Source organism: Panulirus ornatus, chromosome 67, assembly GCF_036320965.1.
Source record: "Panulirus ornatus isolate Po-2019 chromosome 67, ASM3632096v1, whole genome shotgun sequence".
Classification (NCBI taxonomy): domain Eukaryota; kingdom Metazoa; phylum Arthropoda; class Malacostraca; order Decapoda; family Palinuridae; genus Panulirus; species Panulirus ornatus.
The window spans coordinates 5268623-5283748 of NC_092290.1; the positions used below are offsets into that span (position 1 = coordinate 5268623).

A 15126-nucleotide genomic window follows, 5' to 3' on the forward strand; every position below is an offset into this window, starting at 1 on the left:
CCCACTCAAATCATTGTACGTCAGGTGCAGTGACAAGCTATAATCCAATATTGATCTATGTTGCAAACAGCTTGACAGATCTTCCCTTACAGTCCCTTAGCCTGATCTGTTGCAATTTAGCTTCTCTTTGCGTGTGTGTGCGTAATACTTGTGACATGTCCCTTGTGTCAAAATATCTTAATCCTTTGTTACCAAATAATGTAGATATATGTCAAACTTGAGTTCATCAGACACTGTTTTTGGTCATCTGTAGTCTTCTTTTCAGATTTTATTAACAATTTTGGATTTCTTATTTCATTGGGTAAAATATCAAAGTTTCTCCATCCTTCTTTCTGGGCTCTTAAATAGTATTCTTTGATGCCTATACTGATAAATTCCATGAAATTCTTGTAGCTTAATCACTCCATTAATTTCATATTGTAAATTTTTAAACCTTTTTATAGCTTCTATAATTTCTTCAATATGTTGCCATAGACTCTTATAGTTTCAGCTTTTTCAATCTTTCCTGATAGGTGCAGTGTTTCAGAATTCTCACCAGTTTAATTACAACTTGTTTTGTCGGTGAAAAAAACACCCAAGAGTAATGAACTTAAACTTTTCATATACACAATGAGTAGTTTCATTGTTGGCTTTATAACTCATGTAGCAATGAATATGAATTTTTCAGTGTGAACTTTTAAAGTCCAGGTGTTCACTTATGAGAGAAATACTGAGAATATTTTGCATAACACCAGGTCTAAAAAAGTATAAAAATTGCTGTGGAGTTGCAGAACAGTTTGGGCTATTCAAATAAATCACATGTGCATAGGCTATGACCAAGAGTTTCTTTTCATGATATCCCTTTGCCACTCTAAACACAAACCACTGATCCCTATTCTCTGTGAAACTACTTATTTCAAGGTAGGGAACATCAGAAAATAATAAATCTACACAACCAAGATACCAAATTAAATCAATTTAACCTCATAAATTTTCAGGAGTTCAAGGAAAAGTTCTTGATTCTCAGCGTTTGACAAAATTCACAGGTTGCATTATTGACACTTATCACCAACCAACATTCTACTTTCTGATTTAAGGAAAATACTAATCATTTCAATTACAGCTTGGGTATTTTTTCCAAGCAGAATACTAAGTAAAGGCCTTACATTCACTGTACCATAACATAACAAGGACAAAGAAACTTCAATACTTTGGACTGATCAAAATGTATTTTTAATCCAGTACAGGACAAGAGTTAATATTTTCTGAAGGGACTGATTCTTATAAATACTGAAATTAAAATATACTCTGAAACATCTAACTAAATAATCAATAAGCAGTTACCACTTAAAGCTGCTTGGCCCATGTAGAACCATTTCAAAATACTTTCACTTTTATACACCTCCACATAATATTTCACACATTTGTCATATGCCTACTCTTTCCTTCCAACACACATACACATACATCCTTTAAACTGCTTACTTAATTCAGATAATTTTTCATAAACATTCTTACATTATCCTAAATATGACCAAACTCCTTTACTCCTCTAAACCACACATACCAATGGCCTAGTTAATGCCCAATCTCACCAGTCTTATCACATTTTTGTTTCAACTACTCACAACAACAGTAGTTCAAGTGATTCATAATTACCATCCTCACCATATCCGTAAGTGTTTACATTACCATAAAAATGTATCTGTAGCTTATGGATCATTCAGAACAAAAGATTTTCAAAAGGGTATAATTAATCCTTCTTTCCATTTTTAATTCATAAAATCATCCTCCTCTCCTCCTAATTAAATTCCCATTCTTGTATGCATCACCCAGCACTGTAATCTTTCCATTCTCCCTTTCTCTTCTACATACCTCCACTAAATTGTTCAACAAATTTCTCATCTCGCGCAATATACTGCTGATGATGTCTCTTTATATGAGTTCGTAAATTACTATTCTGTGTTGTTTTATAAAAGCAATACATGCAAGCATAGGGTTTTTCACCAGTATGTGTGTACAAGTGCTTGCGCAGATTGGTCTTGTCCCGAGCCACATAGCCGCAGTGTTGGCAAATGTAGTGGCTCAACTTCCTAGTCACCCCCTGCGCATCCACAACCTCCGAGCCCTACAAGAGAAGAGAAGGCAAAGCTTTACCAACAGATGGATAAGCTCCATGTTTCATGACGGATGATAACTGAGAAACAATAATCCCTTCACTGATACAGGACTAAAGCATCGACTAAATGAAAAACAAAATACGATTCATTTAGACAACTGCTAAAGTATAACAGTAAGCTAACTCCCTCTAATATCTCATAGCATTCATTATGTTTTCATGAAATATTTGCAATTCAAAATCAACCACTTTAGCATGACTGATAATCCCTATATCCTAGACACCACTCATTTAGACACAACACACAATAATGAAAGTCAATTATTCAACACTGAAACCAGAAACAAGAGCAATAATCAAGCAGAAATACCCAAGTTTTGTAAAAGGAGCAAAAATATGGTTTTATCACATCATATGTAGGCACAGTTTAATCCATTATAATAATATAATTACTGCTGTCAAAGTTAAAGGCATAAAAAATCAAATTTCAATGCAAGGTTTGGATGCTCCATCAAGGCTTCAAGTATTGTTTATTGCTGTATACACTGGGAACAGCTATTTGTTTTGTTTATTTCTATTTAAGCTGTGAGGTCACAAAATCACACATAATTACAAACTTCTTCCATTAAATCATACACATCTATTACACAAAGCTCAGTTCACTTCTTTCCTTTTCAATCTAGTTTCAGGTACATGAAAACACTGAGCAATAATTACAAGGTCAGGCAATACAATGTCTTTAAGGCCATATTTTATTTTACACAAAAACAGATAATTTTGTTAATGTAACAAAGTTCCTTAAGAAAAAAAAAAATCTATTTGAATATTACCTAAACTAGTAAAAAAAAGTAATCCCATCATTTCTTTGAGGGAGCAATGAAGACCATTTTTTATTATGAAATGTACACATGAAACAATGTTCTATGCTTATAAATACGTACACACTGGGCTTCGATTAATTTTAATCTTTACATTTATTTACATTACTTAAATATTTCAGTGTCAGCTTGTCTTACATCAATTTGAAATGCAATATCAGGATGCAGTCTTTTGATATGCGCTTTAACATTGTTGCTTTGAGTTGATCTGTAGTTACAATATGAACAAGCATACGGTTTTTCTCCTGTATGAATCCTCTTGTGCCGTCGGAGGTTGGTACTGTCACGAGCCTTGTAGCTGCACTGATCACAAAAAAACTTCAATCCATCATCACTACCTTGAACCAGCATCTCTTCTAGTGGATTACACACACTATCATACTGACTTGATGGGTGCCCTGTTCTGGAGACAACCCGTGTGCCCTAGGGAAGAGAAATATGGAAACTGGTCATTACGATCAATTTTCCATATGGTATGTGAGAACTTTTCTAAACCTGAATAACAGACTAGTCTCTATGATATCCATGATATTCATCCCCTTTGCTATTCACCACAGCCAATATCATTCTCTACATTCAGGAGTGGACCACATTTCAGATAATATCTGAAGTACCACACAAAGATACTAGCTCTCAAAAAATGCAAAGATCTGTCTCAGGAAGACAAGGTCCAATGACAAGGGAGTTCCAACACACTTTCACCATGAAAGAAATATATTTTCATTTCAAATCACTTCAAAAAATTTATTTTCAATCCACAAAAAGGGGAGGACAGGTTGTGCCAGTCCCATTCCCTTCTTGATTTGCCACAGACTGTTGCTGTTCAACAGGCAGTACAGGCTGTGTGTGAACTCTTCGAATGTGTGTCCTCAAGTTGCTGTTCTGAGTGGAGCGGTAGGAGCACCAAGGGCAGGCATAGGGTTTTTCTCCAGTATGGATGCGTAAGTGCTTCTTGAGGTCTTTCTTCTGGCGAGCCAGGTGGCCACAGATGGGGCACACATGAGCACTTTGCATAGCCCGGGCCACAGTCTGTCCCAGCGACTCACTCTGTCCTGGGTTACTGCATCTTGACCGTGGCCCCTATAAGAGAAAATGGGCAGTTCAGTCCTGGGTCCAGTTCTGTCTTCATCATAACCCCGGTCATACAATGCTCGTGTTCCAAAATCACTAACCATTCCCATACATCAATGAATTCTTTTATAAAAAAGTGCACCTAAAGCAACAACATAGTTCAATCACTAAAATCAAGCCAAATCAATGATTTCATAAAACACAATTCAGCAGTGCAACACATCTTTTAAAACATAGTGAGAAATTACTTTAGAGGTAATTCTGAGCAAAAATATTTGGAGATATCAAAGAGGAATGAACAGAAAAAAAAAAAATGCATGCATGCATCAATATGCATTGCATGGACTCTCTCTCTCTCTCTCTCTCTCTCTCTCTCTCTCTCTCTCTCTCTCTCTCTCTCTCTCTCTCTCTCTCTCACACACAAATAAAACCAAAGACCACAAAGGCAAACCAAACACACAATAAATAACCTTACAACTACATCAAAGTGACATATATGTTCCTGCAATTAATCATTCAAAGATTTATTATCTCAATTGGTCATACATAACTCCTGTGAAATAATGAAGTTGGAAGTACATGTAAAGTTTTGGATGTATATATGAATAAGCTATAAAGCTCCATCTTTTAATATCATATTTTTCTGGAATTAGTATCTCCAGGACTGATGAAAATTTAAAGTGATTTTTCATAATCACAAATGAAAAATAATATACATTATTATCATTATTATTATACTTTGTCGCTGTCTCCTGCGTTAGCAAGGTAGCACAAGGAAACAGATGAAAGAATGGCCCAACCCACCCACATACACATGTATATACATACACGTCCACACACACACATATACATAACTATACATCTCAACGTATACATATATATATATATATACACACAGACATATACATATATACACATGTACATAATTCATGTTTTTTTTTTTTTTAATTTTCCAAAAGAGGGAACAGAGAAGGGGGCCAGGTGAGGATATTCCCTCGCAGGAAATGGCGAATAGTATATATATATAAATATATATATATATATATATATATATATATATATATATATATATATATATATATATATATATATATCATACAAACCTCCAACAGCCAGGATTGAACCCAGGACCCCTGTGTAATATGTGGGAATGCTACCGCTCGTTCCTATGCACTTTGTGTATATATATATATATATATATATATATATATATATATATATATATATATATATATATATATATATATTTATTTATTTATTTATTTTGCTTTGTCGCTGTCTCCCATGTTTGCAAGATATATATATATATATATATATATATATATATATATATATATATATATATATATATATATATATATATATATATATATATATATATGTACTCAGATGTAAAATATGGCTTCCTCTTCAAAGCGAGTTTATAGTGAGCAGCAATCTTAGAAATTTTGATCAAAGTCCAGTATGATTCAGGAAAGCAAGTTATCAGACAGTACACTCCTGACATGGATTAATCCATTTCTGAAGCAACATTTGTCTCAATCTTTTAAGCAGAGTTATGGATCAATAAACTCTGCCCACTCAGAAATCTTATCAAAATTAAATATGATGATATAAAGTCATAAAGAATAAAGTCAGGGATGGATATGGGGGGTTGCACAGGCCAAAAATTCACAGTGAAGAATTAATATTATGAATAACTGAACAAAGTACTGTGAAAATCAAGAACAAGCCTGAAATAACTATGGATAGATAATTTAGTTCTATTCTCTTACTCAAGCTAAAAGATCAATTAATTATCTCACCTGATCAAACTTACAAAAAACTTTGAACATGAATGATGGATCAATACTGAGTATAACTTTATTCAAATTCCAATAAGAACTAGCAAACCTAATGAGTTTAATATAATCTTAAGAATAATAGTACAATTTATCTTATCATTAATGAATTACCCAAATGTTGTCTGAATAAGCAACAGGATAGCTTTGCAAAACACATTACAACCCACACCAATGTATTCAACTGAGGCAAAGAGGAGGCAGTTTGTTTAATCATTTAAGCTAAAGATCCTTTTTACAGAGTGTGTGCAGCTTTATGGGTGCACTGGAATCAATAACTGGGAAATGATGGACTTCTCTGAAGTAAAAAGTCCTTCAACAAGACTGCACACATTTTAGTCCACTGACAATGATGAAACCTTGCCAAAAATACTTTTCCACTTACAGAAAATCCTATGCAAGCAAAGGCTAGTAATAACGGAAAAGGTGGTGGTATTTACTTCTCCACATTCCTTTGCTGCCTCTCTTTCAACCTCACTTATAGGACTGACTGTTTACACTTTGGGCAATTAACTATTATTTTCATTAACCATAAATGTGTTAGATCCCATAACAGAGGGAAAACAGTTACAAGTTCATTTATAACAGAAATGCTTCCAGAATTTTTTTCAAATATCTAATTTCCTTTCCAATGTGTTTGTAGAGATAAAATATCAACTGTAACAATAACTACACTGAAAAAAATATCTTTGGACATAAGACTTCATGCTGTATCACTACAATAAGTGGGAAGGAAGAAGGGGTAGCCAGGCAGTGGAGGTTACTCCCTTATTACTCCCTTATCTCCATCTCCCCTCTGCCTTCATCAATTAAACTTTCCCTGCAACTTCCATTATAGGATTGGCTGTTTACTTTTCTGTGGAGTATTTCATTTTTTAACTGTGGAGTTGGTGGATTCCATATCAGTGATAAAATGCATTACTGCATACCACATATCATATGTGCCTTAGTGGATCATGCCCCTTGATAGAAAATGATCAATCCAGCAGACTAATATCCCTCCAGTGACATCCATAGTTTCTGAAACATATTTTTCATAATTTTCCAAGTCTACATCAATTTTCTACAAGCAATGGATAAAAGAATTACCTAATAGAGTTGAACTAGTTAAAATTATACATTTTAGTCAAACTATGCCTAGAAATATTCTAATTCTATACTATCATCTATCATCAAAGTCCTTCATTGACCCCATCCTTCATTATTCCATCCAAGAAAATAAGGAGCTGTTGTGTTACATAATCTGCTGCTTCATAAGACTAAAGGTCAAGTGAGGGTGGTGAAGTCCACCCTTAATCCCACTAAAATTATATGAATCATTCATCTTACATTTCACCTGTTATTCTTCTTAACTTTCCACGTGTGCCAATGAATGTTGGTCATCTTCATCACCTTGGTCATTCAACAACTGAATGAGGTCACAGTATGCTTGACATGAAAGAGTGAGGTGTGCATATAAAAGGATAATTGTAGAGGATACTAAAGAGAGCTGAATTTTTTCCTATGCCTGTCTTGCAGTGGAATAAATCTTTATAGGATAAAAATTGTGTAATAAGTTACTGTATATGGATATTCAAACACTAGCAGGAAAAGCTGCATGTTACATCATGATGGCTGTATCCGTGATTAAATACTCAGGTGATGATGGATGCCATTCAAAGGTTAAGTGTTTGTCCTTATTCCAAACATATTTCTTATTTCACAAGTTAGTACACTGAATAGTCTTTCCATCTTTCTTCCTGGGCTCTCATACATTTCTGGTTGATATCTTTTTGGTTGGCTGTTTTTTGCTAATGGCATGGCTCTGATGGCAGCTTAAATGGAGAAACTGTATAAGCCAATACAATGAATGAAAAAAGAAAGCTGAGTTAATGTAAATAAAAGTAAGGTTACTATGTTTAGCAGTGAAGAGACAGGCTGGTTGAAATGCAAGCTTGAATAGAAAGAACCTGAAGGCAGTGGACTGTTTCAAATACCTGGGAGTGGATAAGGCAGTAAATGGAACCATGGAGGCTGAAAATGCGCCATAAGTGGGATGAGGGGGCTACAGTCCTGGGTGCACTGAAAAGTGCAATAAGAAAGTTCACTGTTTGTGAAGGCAGGGATGGTGTGAAAGATGCTTTCAGTAACCTATACATGTAAGAGAGAGTAAAGCATGCACAGGATAGAGTGAACTTGGGCAATTTGTTGCACAGAGGGCAATGTGCTGTCAGTGTCTGAAACAGGGAATATTAAGCAGCCAAGAGATATTTCCACTTGTTTAGTTAGTAACCATAAGACACCATAGTATCTAGTTTACTATCTATGTATTAACTGAATTTTTTCAGCACCAGCTTTCTGTTTCTTAAAAGTAAAAATTTTCATTATCATAACATTCATCACATGGCTCAATAGATCTGCTCAATGTGCTCTTTGAATTTAAGTATCTGACAAAGGATGAGTTCTATACCTTTTATGTTTGGTTCATGTTCTATCATTTTCCCTATGGAGCCTTTGTATGGTGTTACATATGCATTGTTAATCTTTCTAAAAGTCATTTGTTTCAACTTTTCTTCATAAAATTCCATTAAATTCTTTTAACCATCATCTATAAGCCGTCTGAGTATTTTTGCACTTTTTCCTGATCTGATCTTATCATTTCATTCACTTTCGTGTACTCAGTAAAACATCTTATCGAACTGTATTTTCTTTCACTTCCTTTTCAATGTCTGGTACTATTATAACAAGCTGTAATGAAATCAATATCTTCTCTTCAAACAATGTTCCATATGCTATTACTCTGAATTTTGTTGGTAAGAAACTTTTTTATCCATCTTGTTTGTTTATCTTTAACTGGCAGTTCAACCATTTTCTCAAACAGAATTTGTAGTTTACTTTGACTTCTTTGGTAAGGTTGAAAAAAAAGTTTTCATTCTATTTCTCTGAATAAGAGTCTGAAGTGCTACTGTAATGAACTAAAAGGTGAGTCCATGTACTTTTACCTGGTACAAATCCATGTTTGACTTCACTTATATAAGTGTTTTTGATCAAGTGTTCTAGTATATGTTTTCAATCAATCCCTCAAAGACTTTAATTGCATGTGACCTTCTTAAGTCAGATGGTCTACAATGATTTGGCATTAGCTTTAGATCCTCCTTTGTGTACTGATGTTACACAACTTTGTGAAAACCTACGACATTGTTTTGATCTATGCTTCATCTCATCAGTCATATGCAATTAGGTCCTGAAGCTGAGCTCTCTTTGTCACTGTGCTATCAAAATACCTGTAATAACACTCTCTCCATATCAAATATCAATCATTTTACATTTTCTTTAACTTTTGTATTGAATACTGATTTATACTGGTCAATGACCACCTTGCATATTTTTTCAGGGTTGCTTTTATATTTCTCTCCCAATTTAAAAAGCCTAATCTCATACTTTGTTCTTTGCATTAAATGGGAATATATCTTCTAGATTCTGTTCCATGCTTTGCATTACTTTCACCTCATTTACTCTGTGTTCTCTCTTGAGATTCCATTATTCCTTTGTCAGCATTTTTCTTTTCTGGCTTTATCCTTTCTCAAGTTATTTCAAACCTTTTCTTAATTTTCTATTTTCTTCAATTCATCCAAAGTTTTGAATCTCTGTATCTTTCCATTACTTTTTCTTTTTAGGAGACAGTATTCCTTCACTGACTCACTCTCTTATTTCATGACACTGTTACTCTTTATATGATTGTTTTTGAAGAACTCATTCTGGAAAACTGAAAAACTTCAGAAGATGGTGACAGAGTTTAGCACTATGTACCGAAGGAGAAAAGCTGAAGGCACAGAGAACATATGTAAAGTAATGAGATGCAGTAGGGAAGTGAAACAAGATGGTACGAGTTTAAATGGGTAGAACATGGAGGAGAGGGAGTGCTCTAGGTACCTGGGAGTGGATGTGGCAACAGATGGAACCATGTGGCTTGAATTGCATCACATGGTGGAAGAAGGGGATAAGTCCAGTGTGTGTTAAGAGCTTGTGGAAGAGGTCAATGTCTGTAAGGGCAAAGATGGGTATCACTGACTGTGCCTTAAACGTCTCCAATTTAAAAGGTACACTTCACGAACTATATATTTACCATAAAGGTACTTTCGAAAATTCTACAGAAACTGTTCCACTGGTTATTTGTCTCCCTTCCTTTCAGACGTTCTGAAGGAAACGCTTAGGTATGCATGAATAATTTAAAGTAAAAGTAAATAAGTATGGGGGGAAATGTTTCAAGAGAAAATGCATTCATAATAAAAAATCATCAAGTTTAAACAAATGTATTCGTACCATTCTATTAAAAAAATCAATGAGTGAAATAAAAAATTGGATAAAGTTATACTGCAAATGGAAAAAAAAGTCATGTAAAGAACCTATCATAGTGCACGCATTTTAATAAAACAAGGGATACAACTTAATTGGTTCTCAAAATCCTTTAACCAAATTCATAAAAGTAACTTTCTTGGAAGCTCATCTTGCCGATAATGGCCCACAAAAACTGTTCTGCATAGCAGCAACTTGACGATAATATAAGTTGTTATCTTACCATAACAGATATCAAATATAAGCTTTATTCATATTATGCATAATCTCATCATAGCAAATCAGTACTATGGGGCTTTCCCATGATGAGATGCAAAATATTTGTTACATCTGATAAGAGGTCTAAGAATCATACAGTTTTTTGATTCAAAGAAAAGCAAGAAATAAATGAGACATAAGTTGCATGGCAACATGTACCACAATACTAATTCATACATCAAAAGTTGGATATCAAAATATTTCCCCAACTAATGATTACACTTAATCCAGTTCAATGTGTACCTGACCTAAGCTATAAACTGTCTTGTAGTTTGACATCATTATTTGAGAAAAGACAAAAATACATAAGAAAGTCCAAAAGCAAGAACAGCTAGACTGCATACTTCAACGACATAAGAGGGCCCAAAAATGGGCGCATCCAATATATTACAATAACAAAACAGAAGTCCACATCAAACTTGCTAAGCACAAGAAATTCCCATGTATAAGCTCTCCCTAAAACTGTCCCATACAAAGCAGGTTTGAGACAAGCTTCCCAGGCTGTGATGAATGAAATTGTCCTAGATTCAGCTTGGAAATAAGTGGGTTTATTTGGAAATGATCTCCAATCATGGAAGAGAGAAATGTTTCACTGAATGAAAGTAGGGAATCTCAAGGTGATTCATTGAGTATATCCATTTATTAATTATGTCATTCTTTGAAAAAACACTTTTGACTTTTGCTTCAGGTCACTGCTAAATTTTGTGTATTACTAATTATCATTAGTATCATAATATTCCGTGCATACAGTTCTACATGCTGAGTTTACACTACAACCATCTATTGTAACCTGAATTTTCTTGTTCTTTTATCTCTTATATGAAATCTAACCTTTACATACCTGAAAAGCTATAATAGTGATATAACATAATTCTGCTGTTTCCAATATATTCAATTCTGTATGCTAAATCAACAAAATTGTGGAGAACTGGATACATAACTAGTTATTTCTAATTTCTGAAGAGAAGTAATTTAAAATGACATGTTATTCCAGTTCAAGCATGTGACATCCTGAGGTTGAATTAACATTACCAAATATATGAATCTAAACCAAAATACTAGTAGTGCATTCATCAACAGTAGCAACAAAATCAATCAATAATGATGCTTTACCATGCCTATTAAGCATCACATAACCCCAAAATTATCAAAGCAATGAGTGGTTTAACTTCTTTAACCCTATTCTCTTCTTTAAACAACATGAAACTAAAGTTCTACTCTCTGATATTTTGGTATAATTGTCTTTCATCTCAGTTGCAACAAATAGTACAAGAGCCATAAAAAATTGGTTACAACAGCACATCTCCAGTAAAACTGCAAAACAACCAGCTATCATGCAGCTGTTAACAGGTATAACTTCACTAATCCTCAAAAGCATCTGCCATTAACATAGAAGACTTGATAACTTGACTTCTTGACCTGTGGCCCCACCTGGAGGACATGGCCAACTTCCTGAGTGCTGCAGGAGCACCACAGAAGGGGATCCCCGGTCAAGAAAGATAAGGAGTACACACAAATGCTTACTTTTTCCAAGTTCATTTGAAAATCCTTTCTCACTCACCTATAACAGTGATTTAATCACCGTACATTGGGCAACACAATATTCTATTCATGACTGGCTGATGGGAATGCTGCATGTAATTATCCTCAACTTTGCATTGGCCCCCAATGATCTGGGTTCCATCTGTTTCCAACAAAGGGAAGTTTTAGGCAGTCACAATATTAGACTCTCCAAAGGTCCAGTAGACCTGACTCTTTTCATCCATTGATTTCACCAAAAATTAGCAAATTTCTTGTGCTGAATATTAACTAACTAGAAATTCTCCAATCTTCTGGATCCCAAAGATGCAACATTTTAATGACATTTTAACTAATTCTTTTCACATCTCTAGCATTAATCTACATTCAAAATTTCAGCTCAAAGGAAGAATCTGTGCTTAATCCAGGACCAATATGCCTGCTGTGTGACTAATGGATCCTGGACCTGAAGCATGTTTTCAACAGACTGTGGTATAAGAGTCCATATCTCCATGCTCACCTCTTACAGCTATCAGGGACAGAGCAAATCCACTTATACAGCTATCATACACAAACACTAAACAGTCTTGGTTAAATAAAGCCTTGCATTAGCTTCTCTTTCCTCATTCTCTTCCATGCTATCATTCTTTTCCTTCTTCCAAAGAAAGAATTTCTTCTACAGTGCCTCTTCATGCAATCTAGCTGGTGGCATACATTTAAATACTTTTCACAAAATTAAAAGTGTGATTTACCATTAACAATGGGTCTCTTATGGTTAAAAAGATGCTTTCATGAAACTATAAGATATAGATCCACTTTCTGGAATTGAAAATGCCAATCTAAAATTCAGTATTCTATCATCTTTTAGCTTTAATGATGTTGTGTACATGACCATACTGTCAATCCCAAAAGAATTCATTAAACATTCTACTCTTATCTTTAAAAAGAACCCCGTTTTAGAAGGACTGCAAGAAAACAGCATAAATATGAAGATGGATGAATGTAATAGTACAGACAGTGAAAACTCTAAGAATACAGAAGCAAAGCATTTCAATCATGAGCTTTTATAGGACATCGTACCCAGTGCAAAAGCGATTAACCCATCCAGCAGTGCAGTTTCTTTTCTTTTCTACAAAAATGATATTTTTTCTGAGACTTATTCTCCTTTCAGAAATTATAAAAACATTCTCATCGTGTATAATTACAATATGAATTACTTAAAATCATAAAAGCTGATGTAGAATTTAATCACTAACATCTTAAGTTTGGAGGCAATTTCAAGTAGGACAAGATAAGTCAACAACATGCTCAAATGCAGAGTGAATGTTACCTTGAAATTGTTAAAAAATTATGTAAAGGTATTAATTTCCAGCATCAGTTAAATCTAATCATTTAAGCATATTATTTCAATAGTTACGAAAATAAATGCATTACTGTTAACAACTAACTTTAAATACAACCAGATGAAAATTTTTGATGAAGATCCAGAACTACATGGCCAAGGAATCCTAGCTGGATAGGACCAACTATGTGAAAGAGTTAATGTATCATATGGATGGTGCTAATTTTATTCACAAAGCCTTTACTTCAAAAATGATAAAAGAGTGTCAGGGAAAATGCGCAGAAATATTGCAAATGATAAGAGAAAGATTCGCCACAGCCTGCACTTCACCAACATATTCCATGCACTACCTGGTTCTTATAGTCTCCAACTTGGTGCTTTTAAAGGCATGCCAGTGGGACATCTATAGGAAACATAAGCTGCAAAGGACCATGATAAATGTATTCGAAAAGACAATGACTGTAGTCATAATTTGCTTGTCAGTGACCAAATCTCATGCTATATCACTTGAAGTTTTTCTATTCATTTACAGCTTGTGGCATAAAACTGTATTACAGGTACAGCAGTTCAACAGATCATACACAAACAGTTGGGAATGAAATATAAATTTACTTAAAACATATATTTGTAACAGTTCATAAAATGGCACAAGGGGTCTCAGATTTACTGTATTTATGTCTCTGCCCCTCTTCCACCACCACCTGGGACCAGTCACATAAGTTCACTGTGATTTCTTTTTTTTATTCTTTAATACTTGTGTAGATGTTTTGTTATTTCGTGTAGTGTACACCAGTGATATGGGCCATCGTGGGCCTTCACACATGCTGGTTTGTTTGTCTGTAGGATGAATACAAACAACTGAGCAATAGTGCCATCCCCCCCTTCTGTCATCCAGGATGAATTTGTGATATTTCCACATAGCATGATAGATACTATATTTTGATATTTTGCATCTATTTGTTTGCCCATTGTTTCATCATTCTTTGAGTGTACTTCATAGTTTCTGTAGGTCGTATGTAAAATATCTGAACTATCATTTTTTGTTTTTCTCATCCACACTTGGTGAGCAGGAGGTAATCATGACAACACAAAATGGTAAAGGGCAGCAGAAAAGTACTCAATAAACATGGATTACTGAAGATGGTTGAGTAATGAATATGTTACTTCATCTGATAAGTATGAACATCATATCAACTCTATATATCACATTGGCATGTCCAGAAATGCTTGGTGATCTCAGATGTACAGCCAGGGTTATCATGAACTGTATCTTTATTTCATTTCTTGTTAGCCATTTCAGATAATTGCAATACCTATCATCAATGTCAACTGAAATAAAGTATAAGATTGTAATAAGAAAACAAACAGTGACAGGAATATGTGTGTGTGTGCGTGTGTGTGTGTGTGTGTGTGTGTGTGTGTGTGTGTGTGTGTGTGTGTGTGTGTGTATTATCAAACTCGGCCTGCTTGAGGCTACATTGTGAGTGAAAAGTCTCCTTTGGTGAGACTGCATCATTGTGAGTACAGTTCCATCAAAGAATTTTTAACTCCAAAGGAGTCTACATTTCCCTGCAGCTGAAAGTAGCATAGCCTTAGGCTGCAGGAAAGATCCTGGGGAAAAAACAAACCCATGTATACCACATCATTCCATTTCACTCTTTCTTATGCACCCCTTTCACCTTCCTGCATGTTCAGGCCCTGATCACTCAAAATCTTTTTCACTCCATCTTTCCTCTCCAATTTGATCTCCCCATTCTCCTTGTTCTTCTCACTTCTGAAACATAT

General features: G+C 34.6%; 1 protein-coding gene across 10 annotated transcripts in view; it reads right to left on the reverse strand.

Moving 5' to 3' along the window:
• LOC139747111 (uncharacterized) overlaps positions 1-15126 on the reverse strand; it is a 69057-nt gene that overhangs the window by 28967 nt on the left and 24964 nt on the right. Inside the window, exon 6 of one of the 10 annotated variants that reach the window (XM_071658989.1) lies at positions 1189-2107. The exons of 7 other annotated variants lie outside the window; for them this stretch is intronic. In XM_071658989.1, the coding sequence (XP_071515090.1) occupies positions 1847-2107 (261 nt within the window). In that variant the 3' untranslated portion in view covers positions 1189-1846. Of the gene's footprint in view, positions 1-1188; positions 2108-2591; positions 4057-15126 lie in introns of those variants that run through there. 2 more of the 10 variants (XM_071658986.1, XM_071658985.1) reach the window with 2 other exon arrangements.